The sequence below is a fragment of the Amblyomma americanum genome, chromosome 10, assembly GCF_052857255.1.
Source record: "Amblyomma americanum isolate KBUSLIRL-KWMA chromosome 10, ASM5285725v1, whole genome shotgun sequence".
Classification (NCBI taxonomy): domain Eukaryota; kingdom Metazoa; phylum Arthropoda; class Arachnida; order Ixodida; family Ixodidae; genus Amblyomma; species Amblyomma americanum.
Genome location: NC_135506.1, coordinates 31,787,366 through 31,813,216, shown reverse-complemented (window position 1 = coordinate 31,813,216; position 25,851 = coordinate 31,787,366). Strand labels below are relative to the sequence as shown.

Below are 25,851 nucleotides of genomic sequence, written 5' to 3'. Positions count from 1 at the left end.
ACCGGAGGTGACGTAACTGACAACAAATTTACATAAATAAAGGTCAATGCCGTATTTGTTGACAGGATGTAACCTGAGTACCTTAGGTGCAAGTGGTTCACGTTGCGCTGCAACTGACTGGCAGTTTGTTTGGTGCAAAATTAGCTGCTACTGCATTCATGAGGTACTTATTGTGCTTGCGGAAATCCATTGCCTTTAGCGCCGGAAGCTGCTGTGTTTACTGTCAAATTAAATGAAACTTAATGAATATTGATTGTGTTTAGTGTAAAATTTTGTGCTCACCCGCTGTTTTAAGTGTTGAAAATGAATGAATAAAATAACAATGCGAGTCAAATACTTTTAAATTCTTCTTTGTTCGCATCGTCTGGGTGCTCTCTAGCGGCTTAGGCAGCTTAGGTGTTACCACTCGCCACAATTGAAATAGTCCTACGCATGCACGCTCCGACCAGACGGAAAGTGTTTTTTAATGGCGTGTGGACGTGCTTTGCGATACGGTTGCCGTGTTGGTATCCTCGCTGTCCGAGTTGTTTCCCTCGTCGAGTGCGGTCTGTAACCTTTGTTAGTGGTACAAGGCTTTTTGTTTCGATGTGTTCCGCATGATACAGCTTCCACGAAGCCTTCTGCTGCGGCGATGGGCGACACGAAAGACGGCAAGATCCCCCAGGAATCCAACGAACAGCGTGGTAGCGGGGACGACTCGGAAGACGAAAGCGAGGTACTAGAAGAGAGTCCCTGCGGCCGATGGCTCAAACGGAGAGAAGAGGTAATGCTATCAATGTCCTACGCGGCTCTACGTTCACCGTGCGATGACCGGCTTTTTAAACTTTCTCGTTAGCGAAGAAAAGTAAAACTGGGTCGTGCATAGGGCATCACTAAAACGGAGCGGCTTTTGACAAATCGCTCGCCAGCCTATTCTTGGCGCCTCAACGACGTGCTTTCTTCCTATCTTTGCCATCTGGTCGGCGGCAGGATTTGTCGGGCAGTGTCCAGAAAGTGGGGGTGTACTTGGGTGTACTTGGGAGTCAACATCCTGGGAACAACGCCCAGACGGTTGTGCCCGTACTTGTTTGCGTGTTTTTCTTTGCGCGAATTGTCGGCGCACGTCAGGGGTGTCGACGACGGTCGCTCTCCCCTCTCCCCTTGCGTTGTCTGTCGAGCTCGTTAATGATTTACAAACAATTATCGCGGAGCGCACCGCTACACGCTTGGGAATTCGTGTTGGCAGTAGATTGCTGGTGCGTCTTCTGTCGAGCGATAATGCTCCCTCGCGTAGTGTACGGCTTCAGATATCGTCTTCACTAAACGCGGTTTAGCAAGGGCGAATGTATCGGCTGCGTCGTCTGCCCTTGTGGTGACGTACGGCGTGTTTGGCACTGAAGCCTTCGCGATGCACGTTTCGACGAAAGCTAAGCAAACAAACGAAAAAAACGGGACTGCGCGCGACAGTTCGGCAGGGCCTACACGACCACGTTAGTTTAAATCTGGCACTTTCTATTGGTTTGTCTACCACCTGTCACCAAGCGCTTAATGTCTGGTGAGTGACATGCCTCATGCTGCCGTCCTTGCTGCGGTTGACGCATGTGCCGTGGTCTGTAATATTTCTTATGCCGATTCCTTTCTACTGTATTGCAACTACGTAAGCGGCCACTTACTAAATGACGTCTGTGCTGTACAAAGGTGATTTTGTCGACTATATTGTAGTACAGTGAGCGGTGTATACATCGCGGCATATGTCAGCCAGAGCCTTTAGTCGGGTACGAATTTGACTTTAGTGACATCATCTGTGTTGTTTCTTGGATATTGCGGTTGGACAAAAAAAATTGATCAAATGAATTTAAGTCCAATTAATTTGAGGAATAAATTTTAAAATAGAATGCTGTGCACCTCACATCCTTGTTAAGACGTCCACTTGTCTGCTGCTGTGATCATCAGTTACCAGGCAGTTACATAATCTTTACCAGCTGCTTGATCAGTAGACCCTGTGACATATGTTCTTCAAAGTATCACTGATTGTAGTAATCTGCCATAGATTACTTATCCTGAGCTGGAGATGTCCAACACAATCTTTTGCAGCTAGTGTGACCAGGCTGTTGATAAGATTTATCATTTAACATGTGTGTGGTCAGCACACATTCAGTTAGATATGCCCTTCTTCCCCCCCTCCCACTTTTTATTTTATTCTTCTTTCTTTTCACTGGCACTTGCAAATGTAGCCCATCGCATGTTTCGTTTCACAGGAGTATAGACACCCAATTTTAGTTGCATGTTTTCTTGCCTGTAACTATGCATAAGACATTACAATACATAATCACCATGTAGTATTCGCTTATGTCCGCTAAATAATTTATAACTCAATTTCTTCTCGCATACTGTTTCAGTTTTAGCAATGAATGATGGCTATGACGTCTAAGGTCAGTATAGGTTATTTGGGGCATGAAAAAACTGCAATATTATTGTCGGTTCTTCAATCATTGTCATTTTGGCTGTTGAGACAGACTGGCTTTAGCATTGTGGTGAATTAAAATGACGAAGGAGCAATTATATCACAGTTTTTCTATGCCTCGCATTTTCTATGCCTCGCGTGACCTATACTGACCTTTGACGTCACAGCTGTTGTTCAATTATTGAAGCCGAAACAGTATATGGGAGAAATTTGATTGAATGTGTCATTTTAGAGAAGAAAATATGCAAGTAAAAATTAGGCACCTATAGTCCTTTAAATATTAATTTCTTTTTACCTGTTTTCTTTTCGTTTTTCAGGTTCAGCAGCGGGACATTCCAGGCATCGATGCTGCCTACCTTGCAATGGACACTGAGGAGGGGGTAGAGGTTGTGTGGAATGAAGTCAAGTTTTCTGAAAGGAAAAATTTCAAGGCCAAAGAGGTAGGTAGGGGATTCATGGAAATGAATCATGCTCCAGTGCCCTTCAGTGCAGCTACTGCTGAAAAAAATAACGTACGAACAAACAAACACAAAAATAGCAGATAGGAGTGACAATTTTGGTGAAATATATTTTGAGGAAGCTTTAACTTAGGTCTGACTGGTTCCCTTGTTTGACTACCTACATGGAGAATGCGTTGCTTCTATCAATAAGCAAATGATTTACAGAGTCAAGTAATGTTTGGTGCAGCGAAAATAAGCTTAACTTTAGTGACTGATGGAAACAAAAATTTAGATTAAGACTGCCAAATTTCATACAATTCGCCGAAAATCACGGGTGAGGCTTCAGTCTTCCAATTGAGCTGATATTTACCGAAAATGGATGTGAAACTTCTGCGCATTAACAATGTTGAAACTGTCATGGCACCTCAGGTTTGATTGTATGTTGCGCTAGTGTTTTACAAATAAATCTTTCGACAGTTCTTGCACAGCTGGCATAGAAAAACTTCATCCAGAGTACCATTCCAGATATCGATTTTTGAGTGCTTGTTTGCTTGCATTGCAGGAGAAAATACGCGAGGTATTTGACAGCCTAGCTCAACTCGAGCATCCCAACATAGTCAAGATCCACAAGTACTGGATGGACAAGGACTCGGAGAAGCCGCGGGTTATATTCATCACCGAGTACATGTCCAGTGGGTCGCTCAAGCAGTTCCTAAAGAAAACAAAACGCAATGTCATCAAACTTCCCCTGCAGGTACGAACTTGTGCAAACACATTTTTGTGGTGTGCTTTTGTAGCTTACTTGAAGTGGCAGATTTGGAGTATATCTGAACGGGCGCCTGAAAAGGGCAGTAGAAGCGAGATAATTACAGTAAGATTGAAGCGGTCTGCGTCACAATATAAGATTGGAAGCCCTCCATTTGACTTGTTTGTTTTAAGGGGACATTGAACGTGTGGGATTAATGGCAAGAAAGTTTTGCGCATAAATCTATTTTCGAGTCAGACATTGGCTTATCGGTTGTCTTTTCTTATATTTTAATGTTTCTGCTGCCGTTCTCAGCGCCCTCTTATGTGATAATTTCTCTTTTCTGCCTTCCTTTCACAGTGGAGTGTGGGCACCATATTCAGTATTTATATTTATTTATTTATTTTACCCTCAAGGCCTGGGGCATTACAACCTTGCATTTGAAACAAATTGGTTCCTAATTGTTCTTTGCATTCAGTTTTTTTGCAGAGAATTGCCTAAGGTGTCTGGCGTGTAGCAGGTCAATGATTGGTTTTCTGCGGCCCTCGGTTTGCATTTGAGAAAACAGAGCAGTATCTTCGTTACTTGATCTGAACACGTCCAGTTTGTACAAATTGCACAAAGCCTCGTGCATTCCACACGTGTTGCGCTCTCTGTTGAGATTTGAGTGGCCCACATGTTTTGATGTTATGGTGCCTTGCACTTCACGGATGAAATGAAGCAGGAAAGGTTGCCCTTTGTACTGATGATATATAACTGATGCAATACTGTGTTGTGCTGCTGCCCTCTGTATGCTGACATGCCGTTCACTTACAGTTTCTACGTAAGCATTTGTGTCGAGAATGCCTCCGTATTTGTAGTGTCTTCTGTTCCGCCAACCTGAACTGTGTGATGTGTTCCAAGATGGATCAGACCTTACTCTGAGTATTTGTAGTGAAAGCAGGCATGAGATTATGGGCACTATGTACTTTATGCTGGACAGAGGAAAAAGTAGTGCAGTATAATGTGATCGTCCGAATACCTATGCTGTTTTTGCCTTTTCTCGTGGAGCGCATTATGTTCCTAAGAAAACTTTATTCTTTTGTGAGGTGCTTAGTTACTGTATGGGTTTTCCATGGGCACGGCTGTGAACTACTCAATGGTGTTATAATAGGTCGCATGTCGAAAGCGACATGCGGTCATGTTGCCATTGTTGTTAAGTAAGCTAGAATAACTGGCTTGAGGTGAACGGACAACTTTTGTCTCCGTGAATATTATTCAGAACATGCCCTTTTTCGGCTTTATGATGATGTCACCAGTAGTAATGATAGCTCTAGTAACGACCTCATTGAAGGTGTGTCTAATGTCTAACTCTACTTAGATGGCGGTGGCCTGAAAACTCCGAGCTCCATTCTGTGGAAGCGGATGGATTCATATGATATTGGTGTTACTGTCACACTAACTGGGGAATTATTGATAGGTGTTTTAGCCGTGGCCTTCAATGTTGCATGCTCTGAATGCGTGTAAATTTTTTTTCTCTCTATTTTTTTGGTCTCAATTTTCTCAGGGGGTCGTTGGCTCTCAAAATTTTTAGAAATGTCTTCTTGCTTACTGAAGCAAAGTAGGAGATTATACTCGAGTGTGAATTTTCCTCTTTAAACTCATTGGTTACTTGTGTGGCTAATCACATTCTTGCTTACTTTAATAACAGGTTTTTTTTTTTACAATTTTTAGCATTAGGCTGGTATCGGTGACTGAAAGGCATAATACTTTAGTGGATTAGTAGGCTACAAAATTTCATGTGACCCTGCTGCTGCATCTCACCTGTGTTCCTGTAGTGCAAGAGTTCTTCATATTGTCTCGGGCAAGAAGGGCAGGACTTTAAGATAACAAATCTTTTTATTTTGCTGTTTTACCAGCCAAGCATGTTCCAGGGCTCATCTAAGCAACAGCGGTAGGAGCTACCTCCAGAGGCCTTTATTTTATGTGCATTATGTATTAGTTATTTTGTAAAGTGTAATGAGGACGGGCTTCAAAAGGTCTGATCGGAATGAGCTGCAAAGCAGGTAAGCTTGTTTGCGTCAAACATGAACGACCTGTAAGCATGTTCACAAGGCTTTAGTTATCACGCTGTGGCATCCACTACTGGTACTGCTATTGGTCAGTGTAACTTTTAGACAGATTTCAATATCATTATTTTGTGCGGGACATTTCAGAATCGTGCAGACAGTACCGTGCAGACAGTATGTCATTTCTTGTGCTGGTTTTCCGGAATACAAGCACAATGAATTTGTTCCTAAGTTATTTTTTCAGCGACATTGGTGTGATGCATTCACAAGCCTTAGAAATGTAAAGCCTTCCTCTGGCAAAAAGTATAAAAAGAAGTCCAGGTTGCTAGACTAAAATAGTCAAACAAGAGCGTGTGTTGGAACTCCTGGGAGCTTGTCTTGCAGGCTCTTAAGAAAGTTGCCGTTAAGTCCTTTCTTCGGTCATTTAATTCTGACATGCTTTAAGTGTAACTGAACTCTCAATTTGGCCCTTAAATGAAGCCATTCTAGATATACTGATAGCTTTGGGTGCTTTATTCATGTTGATCGCAAACCAGCTTGCTGCCTTTGTTGCCCTGGAGACTGACCACACTTCGTTCGCTAGCCTTGGACAGGTTTAACAACCTTGGAAGAATTTTATATCAACTTCTAGTGTTCGCAAAATGCAGCACAATATTCTACAGTTCATCAACCACCTTCAGGCGAGTTTGCTTGCAGCTAGCTTTAGTATAACGTCTTCAATTTCACACCTTGAATCTGCTTACACTTTTGGGGCAGCATTACATGAGGCGTTCTTGCTTGTGCAGTATTTTTGGCTAATTTTTGGTTTTTTACTTCCTTAAAAAATCTGCCCCTAATGCTAATTCTGTTGACCGGCACAAAGAGTGTGGTCCAGTCTTCCCCGAGTTGTTGTTCTTCACCACTTGTGTTCGCCGCCGTCATGTGTTGCAAGTGTGTCTCCTGTCGTCGGCACGCGTCATCACCTTTGCAATTTTTGTTTTAGGCATGGAAGAGATGGTGCAACCAGATTCTCTCCGCCCTAAGGTGTGGTCCCAGCATTTGATGTCTTAAAAAAAAAAACGCGCGGCCGGACTGTTGCTCGGTCCGGTGACCGTTGCCTGTCTTTTTGGCTGACGGGCCGTGCCTCGCTCTCTTTTGCGGGCCGGCCCGAAGGCGCTGTGGCGAGCGGCCCTTTCGCACCTCACCGCTGTCTTTTCGCCTCCCCCTTCCCCTCCACCTTTCTCTCTCTCTCGACAGTTACCTCCACTCTTGTTCGCCACCCATCTTGCACGGGAACATGACCTGTGACACCATTTTCATCCAGCACAATGGCCTTATCAAGATTGGATCAGGTTTGCTGGAGCCTACCTATTTGTTTTTGGTTTTTTTTTTCATCCATGAAACGCTTGGAAATGGCAGTCTGCATGCTTTGAGAGCATGTTTTGAATGAAGCTGAAGCTAAGTACACAGCAGAGCTCTAGTTCTGCTTGTCTCAGCAACTGTAAAATTCTTCCCGAAGAATGTTCTTTTGTTTCATTTGTCAGTTTGGCTTCCTGCTGATTAGAAGTGAAGCACAATACAGGTGGTTGTCCCTCGGAGCAGTACTACTGCAGAAGCTCCAGTAGGCATGTAACGGTGATATAGGAGGTACCACAGCTGTGTCCCCTTCCGTTGACTTAGCAGTGACACTGACTGCCCTATTTGAGCATTTCATACAGACAGCCACTTTTGACAATAATGGAGGCTGTTTTTGTTTTTTGTTTGGAGTAGATTTACAAAGCGTGCATCAAAGGGAGCGGGGGGCAACTTAGAAAAATTGGTGAACAAACTCTTAAGCAAATGCTACGTGTCACAAATTTAGGCACTTATGCAAGCCTAGACCAAAACAATAATCCTGGAACATTTGGTAACCAAGTTGCATGGTGTGATATTTTATATGTGCTTGGGCACGTCAGATTATATAGCACTCTCGAGGGAGGAAAAAAAAGGTGCTTGTAATACATCACACCTATTTATTGCCTAAGGTTGTGATGTTGACAGTATCGTTGGGTGTTAAAAGTGAGTGTTCATAGTAATATTAAAAAGACATAGCAGGGTATGAATGCTCAGAGCAGCCTCAGTGATTAAAGAACCAGTTGTCCAGAATGTAGACTGGAAAGGATGAACAGGCATTTGGATACATGAACCAGACATGTCTGCCCTTTTGTGCTAGATATTTTTTCTGCTCTTCCAGGTTCTTAAACCAGCATTGAGTTGCAGGTTGTATATGAAGGATCAAATGGGTGTATAAGTGAAGGTTGTAGTACTGATTTCCGGGTGTTGCAGGATGGGAAACAGAAGCTAGGCAAAATTGCTTGTCCTTTTTAACTGCAAAGTGATGATTCAATCAGATTAAAAATACGGATCGGTGTATCAGTTGGTACTTAAGATGTCTAGCGTGTGCACAAGAAAAAAATATGCTGCTTAGAGAAGATGGAGTACCCATGCATTCATATTGCAGTGCTTGATAGCATTGTTATGATTTCAAGCTTGCCAGAAAGGAGGTTATCACTTATGTGAGCTCTCGGATAGTAATAGTTACGTAATTTTCTTCACATAAATGTGCTTCATACTTAATTCACACCACTGAGGCCTTTCACTTAGCCTTCAAAATAGTCTGCACTTGCTAGATGGCGTTTCATTATTAGTATTACAGCATTCGTGGTTCACGGTTGAGTCTGAAAGGTATGCACTGGCTTGGGAATTCTTAGAATATACAACAGAGGAAAGCTGTGCAGATAGCATAAATATATAGAGCAACTTAGCATAATAAAAAGTCTGGAAGTTGGACTGGCACAGAATGTTTGCCATGTGAATGTATTTTACTTGGAATAATTGTTTTTTTTTTATTTCATCGAAAACAAGGAAAGGCATTTCTTATTTTCCCGAGCCGAGCCGTGATTTGAGGGTGATGTCGGAAGAAGTAATGACTAGGTTGTTTGTATCAGCATCACTTCAGTGTTTCCTGTGTCAGCCACCGGTAGCATTGTTTATTGGCCAAGCTCCCTTTTAGCAACTTGTTCCTTGTTTTTCGTTCCAGTGGCACCTGATGCAATCAACCACCACGTTAAAACTTTTCGGGAAAACATCAAGAATGTGCATTTTGTGGCACCCGAGTATGGAAGTAAGTTGAGTACGTGTCTGGCACTGTGCCGCTTTCTACCTTTCTCCCTCTTTTCTGCCTTTCCACTCTTGTCCGTTTGTGACTTGCATTTACATGCTTGCACATTTTTCACCTTCTTTGTCCACTTGTTTTCTTCTGTCTTCTCGCTCTTTTTCCAACTCCTTTTTTTCTAGGGGGGGGGGGGGGTGATCATTAATGCCCGACAGTTTTTCGAATACTCCTTCTACACAGTTTATTTCAACTGCCATTGTTAGTTGACTTGAGCTGTAGCTGTGTGGTGCACGCTGCAAACTGCTGACAAACCATCAATGACTGTTGAGTTCAACAGAAACCAGAAGTCTGACGAGCATGTTGGCTTACAAGAGCAGAACTGACATTTGTAGTGTTGCTATTCCTTGTGTTATGTTGTAATTACATTACTGCTCTGGCTGGCTCATATGTGACTCTCACCTTACTGCAAGTAATTTCGTAGGAATCGCCAACAAGTAAAGTGTAGTCAGAAAAACTATGCAAACAATTGTCGAACACATATGTAGTTTTGCTCGATTATCTCGGCTCTGAATAGTACCCACGTCTTTGCTTGTGCAGAACTTGCAATTTAGGAAGAAAAAAAAACAAAGGATAGAGGCAAGTTTTTATGAATGGAGATGGTTCTTGTTCATGTGGCGTGATTGTTTAATGGGTCGCTTTACATGTGTAGCTGACTGACATTTAGTTCAGGAAGCGAAATCCGTCGACTTCACCAACATTTTAGGCTGCCTATGTTATGTGAGCATAATTTCAAACTGCCTTGCTCTGAGGTAGTTGAGTTGACTGACTACATTTGTGTGTCTCTATTTTAGTTTTTTGTGTTGCCCTTTTTTGAGCATTCTCATGTTTATTTTTAGCTGCCTCTGTCGTAACACCTGCTGCGGACATCTACTCATTTGGGATGTGTGCCCTTGAGGTGAGTACTGCTCCAAAATCGCTCAGTCACGTGAAGAGTTCAGCTTTGGCACTGCACTTGACTGCAGGGTATGCAGGGCTCCAATTGTACAGCTGCTATGGCTATGTTAGTGCAGAAAAGCTGCGGAAGTTTTCTGCATAGTTTTTAACAACTTTGTGCCATTAATGCGGTGGAAGTTGGCTGTGAAAAAAAAAGAAAGAAAGATAATGCTGTATACCTCATCGGCATAAGCTAAGAGGAAATTTCAGTTGGAACGTGCATTTGTTAGGGTGTCCACCCTACAGGGGTAAAAAAATCTGTGGCTTGGGGTGTGGCCTGTTACTCGCTTTAGCTAGCAATAAGACAAAGGTGTGACATTTGATTAATAAGGTAAACAAAGGTGCATCATCTGAGGAGAATTCTTACTGTGTGGAAACTGGCTAAATGATTAAGTGGGCGTATTGCAATTGGCCTGATTCTATATTGTGTATGTGTGCTGTTTATGCCACCTTACTAAATGTAAACGTAGATATGCAATGGTACAGGATACTGGTTTAATTACTATTTTTAAAGTGAGGGAAAAGTATAGCATTTTCTAATGGCGTCTGCAATAAATGACAATGGTGTGGTGCACATTGGTGTGCTGTTTTATTTTTGATAACAGCACCAGTGCACATTCGGCTCCAGTATGTTGTGGGTCTCTGCCCATCGCATTGGTTTTTGACAATGGTGTGGTGCGCATTGGTGTGCTGTTTTATTTTTGATAACAGCACCAGTGCACATTTGGCTCCAGTATGTTGTGGGTCTCTGCCCATCGCATTGGTTTTGGGGCAATTCCAGTGAAAGTTTATCGCAAATGCCATTAGGAAAGGAAAGGGAGGGAGGACTCTTTTAGGATGCAGGTGTTCTCAACACTCGGCAACTATTCTTTGGCTTTGCAAGGTCAGTGAAAAGTCCAGCATTTATCTCTTTTTTTTTTTTGGCTTCTATTGAGCGAGAGCTTGAAGCTCTGCCTAGCACTGTATACACAGTGTAGCGTGCTGTTTGAGGGCTTCTGCCGCGACGTGGTAAGTCTACTTTTCTAGTCCTTTCATTTTTGTATACGTATGCCATATCCTTTCGAGACTCAGTATCATGCACGTCGCAGTTACAACTGTTCACTGTTTCTCCTACTAGATGGCAGCTCTGGAGATTCCGGGAAATGGTGATTCCGGCACGCAAATCACCGAGGAGGTCGTCAACAAGACAATCGAGTCTTTAGAAAATCCTCAGCAAAAAGTAAGGCTTTCTTTTTCATTTTGACTATCTGGCATGATGCTAGTCTGCTAGACATCATAGTATGACATTTACTTCTCAGTAACTGCTTGTCATCTGCTAGCACTGGCTGTCGGCAACGCTTAAAACGATTCGGAGAAAAATCATTCTGTCCCATGTATTTACGGGACCCCCAGTGTGGAGAGTTCTTATAAGGGAGTGGTTACCCCATTAGCATTCACCTAAGCACAGTCTAAAGGGACGCTAAGCAGCTAAGCATATAAGGGAAAGCCATACCATATGTAATAACTTCTGTCTGACTTTTGGTATCGCTTTTGTAGCTCGTGTGGCTGCACTCAGGCGGATTCTAATGAGTAATTACTCCCCTAATGCAGACTGCATCCTTTCGCATTGTGAAAAAGGATGCTGGACTTTTGAAAACCGGGACGACACACACGATCAGGAGTGAGTCAAGGTTGCTCGGTTCTGCATCTTTTTTCAGGACTTCATCCGCAAGTGCCTGCGGAAAAATCCCCAGGAGAGGCCGACGGCCAGAGAGCTCCTCTTTCACCCTGTCATCTTCGAGGTGCACTCGTTGCAGGTCCTGGCAGCACACGTCATTGTTCAAAGTGCCTGTGAGTCTGCCGCCCCGTGTGAGGGTCTTCCATCCATTGCAAAAGTTGTTGCGATGTGGTCTTTGTTTTTGACAAAGCACTCATTTTGCTCTGTAACAGACTTCTTTGCTTTAGTATTACCAGTCTGGCACTGAATTGGTGGCAACAGTTGGCAGGGAAATCAAAAGGAGGGAGTCATGTGGGTCACTGCTGGTACTTTATTGGAATTGTGGGTTCTTAAAGTGGAGTAGAGGTTGAATTGCCTGTGAGAAACAGCATATTCATGATGTAACGCATTGTATGAATGTCTTTTTTGTTTTCTTGAAAATGTCATCCCACCACTGAAGAGAATTGTGGCACCTTGTGATGGTGCCATGCACACGAGCTGCAAGTGAGGTCATGCTTAGTTAATGCAATACTTTGACAGTGCATGGCTAGATAATAGCAGTTAAGTTATTCACAAGCGATTTTGACCATAAACAGCTGACGTTGCAAGCTTTTGAAATCACTAGCAGCCACCGCGGTGGCTGAGTGGTTATGGCGCTCGGCTGCTGGCCCGAAAGACGCGGGTTCGATCCCGGCCGCGTCGGTCGAACTTCGATGGAGGCGAAATTCTAGAGGCCCATGTGCTGTGCAATGTCACCGCACGTTAAAGAACCCCAGGTGGTCGAAATTTTTGAAGCTCTTCACTACGGCGTCTCTCATAGCCTGAGTCGCTTTGGGACGTTAAACCCCCATAAACCATAAACCAAGCCAAATCGCTAGCTAGTTGCCACGAGGTTTGTCATACTTGCTAGCAGAGTTCCATGTGATATAGAAAGTTTATGTTGCAGCACCAGTTCGTCTAGAAAAAGAGGTTTGAACATATCACTGTCGTGCCTTTTTAGTGTTTAGTTATTGAAACAGCGATGAGAAAGCAGTGCAAGAAGGCTTGTGCCTCATTTAATTGTGTGGAGTTCGAGGCTTAGTAATAAGGAGTGCATGAATGCATAGTTGGAAAACCGTGGTAGGCCTACCTTTATATGTTCCTGTCAAGCGTTTACTAGGCCTGCAAGAATATGTAGTGCATTTTTCTTTTTTTGTTGGAAGTGAATATTAATTTTTTCGAATAATTTCAAAGCGAATATTTAAAATACTAATTGCACATAAAAAGAATTGAATGGCACTATAGGAGGAACTCTCAAGATCATAGTTTTTACAGCACGCAAGATCATTACATGAAAAAAAAGCAGTCCATTGAAGCTTTGTCACACTTATTGAAGCTGTGATGAGTTTCTGCAAAAAGGGCCATCGGAAACTGGGAGAACGGATCTGCATATGGAGCCGCTGCATTTATGGGGTGTGGGACCTGTTTGTGGGACCTCCAACTGCTGGTCTTCATTACGATTGCGTCGTTAAGCAGCTGTTGTTTTTAAGTGGTACTACTCCATGGACACTTTCTATGTGTACGCACCGCACACCTGCGGAGTCAGTGCCACCCCGTGTTAGACGTCGGAAAGGGGCATCCATCTCCATGCGCCTTCGCTAGCTCTCTATTTTGCTCATGCCATCGCACTTAATGCAGTTAGCTCAGACTCGTTCCTTGGAAGTCGAGGGAGTCGTGCGTCCCCCACTTGACGCACGTCGCCGTGCCGGTCCCAATGCATGCGTAGTGCACCCGCGGGTACCACGGGCGTAGACACTTGGCAGGTTCAGATCTGGGTGCCACGCTCGCATCTGATCGCTTGTGCTGCCGTATGCACGTGCGGACCAGCTTCTAGGAAGTGTCCATGGACTCGGGGCTTTGGTAGTGCGGACCACGGTGCCATCCTGGAGGTACGCTGAGCCGAAACCACATAAAGCTAGCGTTCCAGGAACGTTGTTCACATGAAACGAACTCTAATTAGCAATTTCAAATGCCAAACATTCGGATAGAATCGAATATCGAATACTTTACTATTGGACCAAATATTCAGAACTATCGAATATTAGCGCAAGCTTTGTATTTAAGCATGCATAATGAAAAGTACCATAATTGTGAAAAAAAGTTTGCAGTTGTTTGCTTAATGAGAAGATGTAGCGGGTGGTGATGGTCTCCTGGTGTGTCAGTTTGACATTCAGATGGCATCCCATGGAAAGCAGGGGTTCCACTCCATAACCTTTTATTGCTTTTTGACGGCCTGCCTCTCCATGACATTTTATTGCTTTTTGGTGGCCTGCCTAAGTGTTAGCCAGTATGGATTTAAGTCAAGCTGTCCTTCACTTCCAGCCTATCATCCAGACCAGCTGACGGATGAAGCAGTGCTTTCGAGGTACAGCCAGGCGGACATTGTGGCCGAGATTTCACACCGGGATGGCCGCGTTGGCGTTGAGCTGCGGAAGAACGAGGTGCCCAAGCTGGAGCTGGAGAAACTGCTTGAAGATGTTAGGTGCGTCTGGTACACATCTTGAAGGTCACTGGACAGAGTGTTCGTGGGCATTCAGTTACTTTCTGGTTGGGAGCATGGAAAAAATTGGAGGGGACACTTAAGGGTATGACACGATAGCGTAATGGGTTAATTCCCATGTGTGCAGAATTGATCATTCTTCAGTTTACTGGTGGGCCTTGTGCAACCCAGGCTGCTCTTCGCAAGCGACCAATCATTAATTTAACTGCCACCTGCCACGATGGGGAGTTTGCTCACAATCCGGTGGGCAGGTTGTGATGATGCCGCACGGTCATGTAACCTAGGTAGCCCACCTGCCTCCTAAGTTGCTTCTCTAGGGATTTTCTGGGGTTTTTTCACTACGGTCAATGTTGCCAGATTTTTGGCAACACGAGCTCCTTAACGCTATTGTGTTAAAAGAAGAAACTAGTCAACAGGTGCCACTTGGGTGCGTTAGTTAATATGAACTCTCGTAGTGCCTCTCTGACTAGCGTTCCAATGAAAGCATGGCAACAGTTTCTTTATAAAGATGAAAAATTTGAGCATTCTTTAGCAAAAAAAAAAGAAAACGTGCTATTTTAGAAAATGTTGAAACTGGTGACAGTGGGATGATTGACTGTGAGTGTTGTGCATGATACCTGAAGATATATTTCTTTTAAGAGGCTTCATGTAATTGTATCAACTCCTTCTTATTTATTCTAATCTCACTCCTCATTTACGATGGTTTGCTGTGGTACGCAGCTTGATATTCTTGCAGTTCTTTTAAACCGTTCTTTTACAAGCTGATCAAATCTACCATGTTCTGTCTTGTTAATTTCAAAGGAAGTTTGCTCTAATTGGCATGAATGAAAGCATAAATGATAAAAAAAGATTTAGTATTAGCCTTCAAAATTTTTGTGCAGCCTAAAATTTTTCAGCGTGTGAAAAAACCATTTTCATTTCGGAGACCTTTGTTGTACTTTCTTGCTGTTGTAGCTAATCTTGCTTCATTGTCTGGAATGTGCTTTTAGTAAGAACAGAGCAGTGTGTACATAAGATTTTCAGAGCTTAAATTCTGTAAGATCATGCTTAGTACTGCCCGTACCCTGCTCCCCCTCTTCAAGCTTGCTGCTCATTTATTTTCCTTGGCTGCCCAGGAATGGCATCTATCCTCTGACGGCATTCGTCATGTCACACCAGCCGATCGTGAGGCCGCGGGCGTCGTCACCAGAGGTGTCAGAGTCTGTCCAGTCTGCGTCGCCGGAGCCGTTTGACGCCGAGACGCGCCGCATCATAAACATGATGTGCAACATCAAGCAGCAAGAGGAATCTCAAAACTTCGTGGTGAGTCTCGATTCCTCGATGTTTTTCTTTTCACTGGATGAATTCATTATTCATGTTTACAATCATTAACTGGCTTCTTTCTTTCATTGGCATTTGCAGAGGGTGAGAAGAAGTTCAACACTACTGAAATACACAAATTTTTCATTGAGAACACCTGTAATGTAATGCAAAACTTATTTTCTATCATTCTTAGCTTTGTGGACAAGTACTGCTTAGTGGGCACTGAATTTTTATGTTTCTAAGCATTTTTGTCAGCATATATACAGTAGAGTCTCGGTGATACGAATCTCACGGGGTCGCTGTACAATTTGTGTCTTGCGAAATTTTGTATCATCCAAACAAACAAAATTCACATGCAGAAGCATAGAAATTGCATGCACGCAGATCTGTTTACGGCTGACGGGAGTTTTTCGTGGCCATGCAGCCACGCTACTCACGGTACGTTCCGCTCGGTAAGCAATATGAATTTCGGTTACGTGAGGGCCGCTCGCTGCTCGCGGTGCGTGCCGCGCAATCTGCAATCGCGATTTCGGCGATGTAAGGGCCGCTTGCTGCTCGCAGTGCATACCGCACAATCAGCGGTCACGATTTCGGCGACGTGAAGGCTGCGCATTGCTGCTCACTGCTCGTGGTGTGTACAGCGTAGTTAGCGATCTCGATTTCGGTGATACGGGAGGGCTGCGCACCACCGCTCACTGCTCACAGTGCGTACCGTGCAATCAGCAATCGCGATTTCGGCGATGTGAGGGCCGCTTACTGCTCGCGGTGCGTACCATGCGATTAGCGATTGCGATTTCAGTGATGTGAGTGCCGCGCACTGCTGCTCACTGCTCGCGGTGCATACAGCATGACTAGCAATCGCAATTTCGGCGATGTCGGTGCTGCGCGCAGCCGCTCACTGTGTGTACCGTGCGATTAGCGATCGCAATTTCAGCGATGTGAGGGCAGCGCACCACCATTCAAGACTTAGGTGCGCATCGCACGATTACCGATTGCGACATCGGCGATGTGTGGGCAGCGCTTAGTGCTCGAGGGTGTGATCGCGGCTCGCGTGTTCGTATGAGCTGATGTGGCGCGGGAGAGAGTTCGGAACATCCGGAATTCCGCACGCTGTGCACAGTGCACTCCGGCTGTTGAATTTTACGGATTCGTATCATCACGAAATGTGTATCAACCGTGTTCGTATCACCGAGATTTTACTGTAATCAAGACAATGGCCGTGTGTACCTTTAGCCTGTGGGGCTGAATTCTGTGTTGGCGGTCATTGGGATAGTTTGTGATGTGCAAAAGGCAGCACTTCAGTTTTTTTTTTTTATCGGCTGAATTCTCTGGAATTTTAAGCTGAGCTCAGTGAACTAGAACCCATTTCACAGATTCATTTTGCGTTTTTGCTACATCATAACAGCTTGTAAAGAGAAATTTTTTTTTTTGCGGTGACAAAGAAAAGGCACACCTAGGTCACTCTTGAAAGGTTACTCGAAGAGCTCAAGGCAGTGAGTACAATTTTCCCTTTGATGTTGGTTGCACAGAATAGATTTTGTTTAACGTGGTGATGCTGTAGTAAATACCAGGTGTGGCCTTTGTTATGACTGTTATGACACAGATGACACTCCTGCTGCGAATGGACGACAAGATGAATCGGCAGCTGACGTGCGAGCTCTCCATAAAGGACACTCCCTCGGTGCTAGCGACGGAGCTTGTTCACTATGGCTTCATCAACAAGGTAAGTATGTTCCACATCCTTGTAGCTGGCTTCCTCTTTCATTCCTTCCCACAAGGGATGAAAGAGGGAGTGAAAGAATGCAATGATGTAGAATTACATTACTGTGGCTGCAGAAAGCAGTCGTAGACTCGAAAGGCTGTAGTGAACACAGTGTACAAGTTGTGGCACGCGTGCGCTTCTGCGATGTTTTCGCAGTGGCTGCCTTAATCCTACACAATTCCGGTCTAATGAAATCTAGAAATTGCATCTTTTAAGCTGCGGGTGACAAGAAAAAGGAAGATGATAGAAACAGCCCAACCCATGCAACCGCATCTCCTCGCACAATCTTCTGGGGCGTAGTTTTGTTTTCGTGCCTTCGGTCGTTCGTGCTCATGTCACCGTGGCGATATGAAACTATAACACCAGCCGCAACAAAAATTCACACCACCTATAAGCGTGCGTGGCATGGGCGCAGTATGCTTTGGAAGCCACCAAACGCCTTGGTGGTCAGGTGCCAATGGAGCGTGGAGTTCTATGTTGGCCAGCATGCCATAGCTGTTCCGCACACACTTAATGTAAGGTGTCAAAATGCCGGCACAGGGTAAAGCAGTACTGTGAGGTGACATTTGCAACATACTGGGCAAGAAAGCTGCCACAGTTGCAATGTGAAAGCAGAGTTCGTATTGCGTGGGTTTCAGTGAGAGTTAAGATCAGCTTGGCTCATTAAAATGTAGGAGCCAGGAAAATGTAGCTCCTGGGAATGTAACAGCTGGATTCAACTGCATTATTTGCTGAGAATTCATGAAACCAATGTAGTCTTCCCAGCAATATTGTGGAGCATGTGCTAAAAAACTATGAACACTGGAGGCTGTCATTACAGCAAGATGGATGGAAATAAACAGGGGGTGTTGATTCATAATTTTCAGTGCAAAAGCACTGCTTCACTGGCAATCCTGGAAACGCCGGCGTCTGTCTGAAGCCTCTATGACACCTGCAGAAATAAAATAAATAATGCCGCGACTGGTTTCGAACGTGCAGTGGCGCGAGCAGATCAGCTTCGCTGGCCACTGCACGAGAGCACTACATATGCTACCACCACATCCGATCATGCCTCGTGTTAAACTGCAACACACTTCCGCGCTGTGCATTGCACGTCGTCGCCGTTTTCATCAACTTAATCAGTGTGAAAAACCCGCAAAAGGAAAGAAAATGCACATAACTGGCTCCCTGGGTCAGTAGACACCTCGGTTGGGCTTCCATGTACTATCGCGCTCAATATGAGCTACACCGCGGTAGCGCCTGCCCGGGCACTGGCACGGTGTAGCTCATACTGAGCGCAATTGTACGTGGCGTTGGTGTCTACGTGCAAAAACCTGCTTCCGCACAGTACCGTATAAACGCGTGTAAGGGCCGCACCCGTGTAAGGGCCCCACCCCGTATTCCCAAAGGAAATATTTGAAAAAAAAAAAAAATCCGTGTAAGGGCCGCACCCAAACTTTCCAGGAAACACGCAAGAATAGCCTTCGAAATACATGTACACAGGAGCTTCGAGGTGCCGCCCATGGATGGCGCCCGAGGGCGCGGGTCATCATAATCATCTTTTCTTCTGCCGCGAGCTTCTGCTACTGTACTTCCGCTATCGGTATCGGCATCGGTATCGCCAGGTCTAAGTTTGTTCTGTTCTGGCTGTCAAAGCATGCGTTTTTTGGTGGTTGTGTTAGTGTGGTCGCTCGGCATAGTTGTTGCTCTCGTGCGCTGTCGTTCTTCACTTTTTCATGAACTGCCTCCGAGCATTGTCACTGTTGCACGATGGGCAAGCACCTCAACAGCTACACGGCGGGCTTTAAACTGAAAGTAGTGGAGTTCGCTCTCGAACACGGCAAGCGTGCCGTGGGCAGAAAATATGACGTGGACGAGAAGTGTGTCCGACGGTGGTGCGGACAAAGGGATGCGTTGAAGAATACCAGCTCCAAAAAGCGCGCTTTCCGAGGCAAGCCATGCAAATTTCCTGAGCTAGAAGAGCTGCTATGCTATTCAATGGAAGTGCGGAACAACGGCTACGTGTTGACAACGGACATGCTGCGCGTGAGGGCACAAGCCTTGGCGCGTGCTAAAAGCATACCGCACGAGGACTTCAAGGCTAGTGCCGGCTGGGTACGAAGATTTCTGAAGAGGAAGGGCCTATCATTTCGGCGAAGGACCACGCTGTGCCAACGGCTGCCCCCTGACTACACTGACAAGGTGCTCAGCTTTCAGAAGTATGTCATCGGTCTGCGTCGTGAGCACAACTATATATTTTCGCAGATAGCGAACGCCGACCAGACCCCCATGTGGTTCGACTGTCCCGAGAGCTGCACAGTTGAACTGAAAGGAAAGAAGAGTGTTTTCGTGCGGACAACCGGCGCGGAGCGCCAACGGTGTACCGTTATGCTGTGCGTCACCGCGGACGGGCGGAAGCTGCCCCCCTATCTCATCCTGAAAAGAAAAACGATTCCTAAAAGCGTTTTCCCTAAGGGAATTGTAGTTCGCGCCCAAGAAAAGGGCTGGATGGACGATGAGCTTGTGCTCGACTGGGTAAAAAGCGTTTGGGAGAAGCGCCCAGGCGCCATGCTGGCCCGACGATCGCTCCTCGTCTTGGACAGCTTCCGCGGTCACTTGACGGGTAGGGTTAAGGAACGCCTGCGCGGTATCCACGCAGACATGGCCGTGATACCGAGCGGCCTCACCGGCATGCTGCAACCCCTGGATGTAAGCGTCAATCGGCCTTTTAAGGTTGAATTTCGAAGGCAGTATTCGGAATGGATGGCCGATGGCAATCACGACGAGACGCCGACAGGGTGGCTTAAGAGGGCACCGTTCGCGACTGTGCTTGGATGGATTTTGTCCGCGTGGAATTCCGTGTCGACCGACATTGTAACCCGGAGTTTCAAATTGACCGGAATTTCAAACAGTTCAGACGGGACCGAAGACGACTTTCTGTGGGCTGAACATTTACCTGAACACAGCACCAGCTCGGAGTCTGAAGACTCCGTGAGTGATGCCTGAACGGTAAATAAATGCCGCGCATTCCAGTTTGGTTTGCTTTCACTTGAAAAAAAAGAATTTTTTTTTCCCCGAATCTGGGAAAAAAAGTGCGGCCCTTACACGCGTTTATACGGTATTCCATGCTTAGCAATGCTAAACTGCCGGCAAATTTTTTAATGGTGCTGATTGGCTGAGGGGTTTTGTGCAAGAGATCGTTCAGTGAATGATTGCACTAAACTATATTTTTCCCCCACAACTGTCACGAAGCGATCGAAATTAGTTGTGCAACCTTTGCGACCTGCAAAATGCAAAGCCGTCTTTGTTACTGCCTATCATACAATAGCTCTCTCGCACTTTGCAGGATGATAGAAACATGGTGGAGGTTCTGATCCAGGACACGCTAAGTCGGAGCCACATTCCAGGCATTCCCAGTCCAGGAGCCCCGCCCGTCTCCATTGGTGCTGCGTGACCTCCTTTCCAGGGGCTGTCTTGTCTTTTAGCCATGGCGCCATCTAGAGTGGACTCTGCGGATGATGACAGAGGGTGTTGTGTGTGTGTGCGTGCGTGTTCCCGTGTGGGTGTGTGCTTGTCCGAGGAACTGCCGGTTTTTCTACGCATGATCCCGCATGGAATGACAATAGGTTGCACTGGCATCGGCGACGGCGTCGACTGCTCCCAGTTGCCTTGCGAGGTCAAAGTCCAAGACTGTTCTTCTTTGTGCTAGTTGTTGCTGGCTTTATTACTTCTCCCCCCTTTTTATTTTTTCCTGGTGGCTCTAGAAGGAGCAAGTCGGGGCCAAGCAGTCGAGTTTTGTACAGAAGTTTGCATATGCGGGGTGTGAAACACAGTGCACTTGTCGAGTGTAGTGTAGGACGCTAGGCCAGACTGGTGTTCTTGCAGGAACTTCTACTAGTTCTGTTTGTTGCCTGCTTTTCATGGAAAGCAATGCACTGTGACTCAGTTCCGGTGCCAGGACAACATCTGTGTATGTTGGTGCGTGCGCAATTGCCGAAAACTACGTTAGTTTGTGAGAGTTGCTCTGAGCACACCTTTTCAAACTTGTTTCAGATGAACGTCCTCATTGTGTGGTCGACAAACAATGTGGGATCTTTGTTAGTAGTTAAATGCGATTGGCAGCTGCAGCAAAATAGAATGGGCGCACCTCTTCTTTTGTTTGACATCCTTGTTTTGCCACATGAATTTTGCGTACAAGATGCTTTGCAGGCTGACAGAACGCTGTTTTCGGTCTTTTATTGTGACAACCTCATATACTTGTGCTTTTTTTGTTTCTTTCTCTGCGTAAAGGGGCCCGTTTAGCACAGGCGTAGTCCTTCACATTTCACCAGATCTGTGGGCTCGAATTGCTCGACAAGGTGCTTTTGATTTTATCATGCCTGCAACCATGCGAAGGTCATCAGGATAGCAGAATATAGAACTCTCATCTGCTGTTTTGCGTTACAGAACCCAGGGGTCTTGCATGTGTCGGATGATTGAGCATGCATACCCTTTTCCTTTTTACAATGCCGTTTGTACGAAAAGTAAAAAGGCCTTTTTTTTCTTTTCTGTCTATCCCCTAACTTTTTCTCACATCCAAGTGAGTTGCTGTTTCCTATCATGTGTCACTTTTGGACCATAGCAATTTAACCTTTGTTCTGCATTGAGGCATTATTTACTGCCGCTCCCAAAAGCAAAGGGCAGTATTTTTATGGAACACGTGAAATCTGCTCTTGAGTCTGTTCCATTTGACTGGTGCTAAAAATGGGGCATGATTCAAATTCGGCATGTATTATGAAATCAAGTGGTCAGCACAGAGCTCAAATCCCAATTTAGTTCATAGTCGATTGTTTATAAATTTGATTTTAAGTTTTTGGTAACCGCCTACATTTGGGGCTAGGCTTAAAATGAGTAATCTTGTATATATATATGAAATAAAAACTTGAGAATGTTGGTCCTAGAACGTCGATGTCAAGGGCTAGTGTCGAAATGCAGATTTTAAAATTCAAAAGTTGTCTGTGCTAGAAATCTACAACCTTGGTGCTGCTGCTTTCCTCCAAGGGGAAAGTTTTTTAGAATCAAAACAGTGCTTTTTCACCGTCAGCCACAGCTGTTGCCATATCTTGCACTCTATATGCCTGTGTGAATCTAATCAATTTGGCATGTTTTGTGTATTTACCGCTATGATCAAAGGTGGCAGGCTTTCTTTGGGCAACTTGAGCCCAGTTCCTGAATAATTTAAAGATATTGAGATACAGTCTCAACATGCAGGCTTTATATTAAATGGCACATTACACAGATTTTTCTGGCTTTTTAAGGTTTGTCATTTTACTTTTACTTTAGCCAGTTCATGAGTCTCTTTGGTATTGCTTTTGTGCTGTTGTTCTGTGAATAGAATTTGCGTGGCATTTGTCTTTAAGAATAAATCTTGAGCCTTCACATTTTCGTTGTGCGCTTGATTTGTCATGGTCCCGAGTCTTTGGAGTGCTTCCAGTATGGTATTGCTGATGAACAAAAAAAATGTCTGCTAGTGGATGAATTTGCTTTGGCTGACTGAATACACACAAACTATTAACTACATAGGCTGCGTAAAATCGTTCAAATTAGTGGCTGTGACAATAAAGGACCCCTATGTAAAAAAAAAAAACTCTACGAGGTACACTGTAGGGAATTTCTGCAGAGTAATTTCAGGGTCTCTTTTAGATAAAGGCCGTGTTTGGGCGAGTTGGTTTTCCATGCTGAACGTAAAAGCGCAAGAAACAAGGACGTAGAATAAGACAGACAACACAAGCGCTCGTGTTTTGTGTCTTGTTTCTTGCACTTTTACGTTCAGCATGTCTCTTTTACACGGACCCTGAAATGATTTGGCTGTGAGGCTGTGTTAAATTTGTGGAGGAAGTATTTCCGAGCATGTGAATAAATTTTGAGAGCCCTACATAGGACTTGCAGTTAGACTGGGCCATGTACTGTCGCCAACAATTCTTGTTTTTTTTCAAACAGTCGACAACAGGAGTTCTTTCTAATAATGCTTGCTTATTCAATTCTTGCTAAGGTGGGAAACAAGCACACATCTTCCAGTCAGTATTGTTGCCTTTTTTTCCGGGGGAGCGAAATTTGTCTTTGCAAGTATTCTGACCCACAATAAGCGGCTGCAGCTGTATTGTGGTGTACCAAACAGGTACATGACCGAAGCAAGGTGAAGAATAGTTTTCTTGCTGTTGTTGTACACTTGTGGCCCATTTCTGTGCTGGAGGCCATGACTGGAAGCCTATCCTTGTGACGGTGTGACGCAGTGTTCCCTGGGCAGAGTACAGCTCCAGCTGCTAGGGCTTGCGATCTGAGGAAGCTGCGATGTGAGAGCAGGCTAAATTTTCCCATGTCCAGGCTCTTATCGAAGGAGGGCCTAATACTGGAAACTTGGCCAGCTGCTTGGAAATCTCTCGGTAGTTCATGCAGTATTTGGCTTTTTAAGCAGAACCGTCTCAATTTGGGGATGTGATGGAGTACATTGGTGATGTGCTTGTATGCGCTTGCGCTGCTATCCACATTGTCACTCACTGGAGTTCTCTGACCTCTTCTACAGCACTGAGTAGCATGCAAAAGAGCCATCACTCAGGCCCGACCTCAGTGCCTTTCTGCGCAAATAAACCCCTCTCTCTTAATCACTCTTGGCTCCCTTTAGTATGCTGCACGTATATTTTTGCGCACGTCTGCGAGCGCGCGAAAATTTTACATGAACCGATTTTGCCAGCGGTTACATGACACCAACGCCGCCGCGATGCACTCTGGGAGTACTGGTACTCCAGCCGGCGGCCGCGTCGGCACGGTGCGTGGCGTACGCGCGAGAAGCAGTCACGTTTGCGCTTCCAGATGAGGGTTATCTGCATGAATTCTTTCAGGTAAACATCATCAAAATGCACGACAGAATTTTCTGTCGCGCGACATAGTTTTGTGTCGCGAGACAAGCTTTCTTGTTGTGCATTGTGTCGGGCGACAGAGGCTCGTGTCGCGGGCTCTTTCGTACGACAGACATGTTTCCTGTGTTCTGTCCGCGACAGGTTTCTTTCGAAGGTACTGTAGTGCGACAGAAGGAGTCGTGCCGCGCGACAGACTGCATGCCTCGACAGAGTTGCCTGCCGTGGGTTCAGTCGCGCGACAGACTTCTAGCACGCCTATTTTCACGCGAAAAAGTTCCTGTCGTGAGATCTGTCGCGCGACATAACAGCCCGTCATGGGTTCTGCCGCGCTACAGATTCCTGTCATGGAATGTCTCCGTGCGACAGATTGTTATCGAGGGTAATTCTGCTTTACTACAGAAGTCTCGAAATACTGTCGCGCCGTCGTGTGTCAGCGATATATGCTCAAATTCAGCAATGGCGCGGTTAAGCGCTTTCACTCTGGCGAATCGCGAAGACGATGCGAGTTGCTCAGGTCGATTGGCGACGGCCACCGAGCGAAAGCAAGTGTTAATTCACACAGGCGAGTCGAGTAGTTAGCAACTCGCTTCCCGAGACCAAGCTCTCTCCGAACGAGAATTGGCGGGGAGGAGAGGCACCTCATGCTCGCTCTCTTCCCTTCAGCTCGCATATCATGGTGCGACGAAAGAAGTAGCGACCATGCTCATGAGTAGTGCGGCTTTGAAAGCAACGATGCACCAACGACGAATCCATGTGGTGCCTGTGTGTGCGCTCGTACTTGCGGAGGCGGTAAGTAGTTAATCACGTGAGCGTCTGCACGCCAATCGGCGTGAGCACGACGAATGGCGCTACCGAAAGTCAGTGTCCTTCTGGCTGCTGTGACGTATTCGTCTCGCCATGTAACATACTGTACCTCCACTACCATATGCGGAGAAAAGGCCAAAGCCATATACGCGTCGCCTTACAACGCGCAGTGAGAGCAACCTAATCGCGAAAAGGCAGGAACATTACTTACAGTAATCGTCCCGCTGTCACAAAGGCAGCAAGTATACGTACAGTCGGGGACAAAAGTCTCTGGACCAAATGTGTTTCTCGAATGAAGCCGATAGCTCAACTATTAGGCCGCGGCTAGCTGGAGACCACACTTGTGGAGATGAAAGAAGAAAATTTTTACTTTCACCTCTACAAGTGTGGTCTCCAGTTACCGGCTAATAGTAGAGCTATATGCTTCCTTTGAGGTAAACGTGGTCCAGAGACTTTTGTCCCCGACTGTATATGCACGCTGTTTGTACATATGCTCAGGGGAACTCCGATATCTTGTTTCCATGTTTTAGTTCTTTTATCCGCACAGTGAGGTGCTGCTGAATCTGTGAGACAAGTGGGTTCACCTGAGCAGTTTCAAGTGCTCCGACAGCCGCGCCAAGCAGAGGGCCCTAGATTTTTCGTACTCTCGGAACGAAAAAAAGCTTCCCAAAATAGAGCACAGAAGCTGGTCACGAGAGGCAGCTGAAGAAGCCCTATTCGGCATATTCAGCCGTCGCACGTGTCCCTGTTAATCAGTGTACTACATTGACAAATGGGGAATTTTTAAGTTCTTAAGCTGCGAGAAACCTTTTGCGCGTTGTTCAGCTCTCAGGGAAGCCCTTAAACTGCCAACAAAAGGAGGCTGTCAGATTCACCTTTTTGATGCTTGGTCATGCCACCTTCACAGCGGCCTCTGCCCGATGTAAGGTTGTGGGTGAACAACTGTGAGAAGTTTTTTATTGCTATATTCAGGAGACCACAATGCGTGTGTGCATGATGCGCGTATTCACTCCTGATCCCTACCAAGCTGCCATAGTATAGTGATGGTGCTTTCTCTATTTCGTGGAATGA

At 45.4% G+C, this 25,851-nt stretch overlaps 1 protein-coding gene across 5 annotated transcripts; it reads left to right on the top strand.

Moving 5' to 3' along the window:
- The first annotated feature begins 398 nt into the window (after positions 1-398).
- Positions 399-22,504, top strand: Madm (MLF1-adaptor molecule). 5 transcript variants are annotated; one of them, XR_013309126.1, is made up of 15 exons: positions 431-763; positions 2,761-2,883; positions 3,446-3,637; positions 6,659-6,699; positions 6,913-7,007; positions 8,735-8,818; positions 9,706-9,764; positions 10,920-11,021; positions 11,500-11,632; positions 13,860-14,019; positions 15,153-15,339; positions 15,439-15,838; positions 15,901-16,115; positions 16,186-17,062; positions 20,427-22,504. XR_013309126.1 is itself a non-coding variant. In XM_077639772.1 (13 exons), exons 1-13 carry the CDS (start codon positions 632-634, stop codon positions 20,532-20,534), a joined length of 1,536 nt encoding a protein of 511 aa, XP_077495898.1. In that variant the 5' UTR covers positions 399-631; the 3' UTR covers positions 20,535-22,504. The 5 variants fall into 5 exon arrangements, 2 of the variants coding, with proteins under 2 accessions (XP_077495898.1, XP_077495897.1); XR_013309125.1 differs by having other exon boundaries at positions 15,439-16,115; XR_013309124.1 differs by having other exon boundaries at positions 8,735-8,827; positions 15,439-16,115.
- Positions 22,505-25,851: the final 3,347 nt, after the last annotated feature.

Excerpts from the sequence above, each read along its gene's own strand:
- Madm (XM_077639771.1), top strand. The coding sequence starts at position 632 with ATGGGCGACACGAAAGACGGCAAGATCCCCCAGGAATCCAACGAACAG. Across the intron at positions 3,638-6,658 it reads TCATCAAACTTCCCCTGCAG|GCATGGAAGAGATGGTGCAA; the intron begins GTACGAACTTGT and ends TTTTTGTTTTAG. Across the intron at positions 7,008-8,734 it reads CCTTATCAAGATTGGATCAG|TGGCACCTGATGCAATCAAC; the intron begins GTTTGCTGGAGC and ends TTTTCGTTCCAG.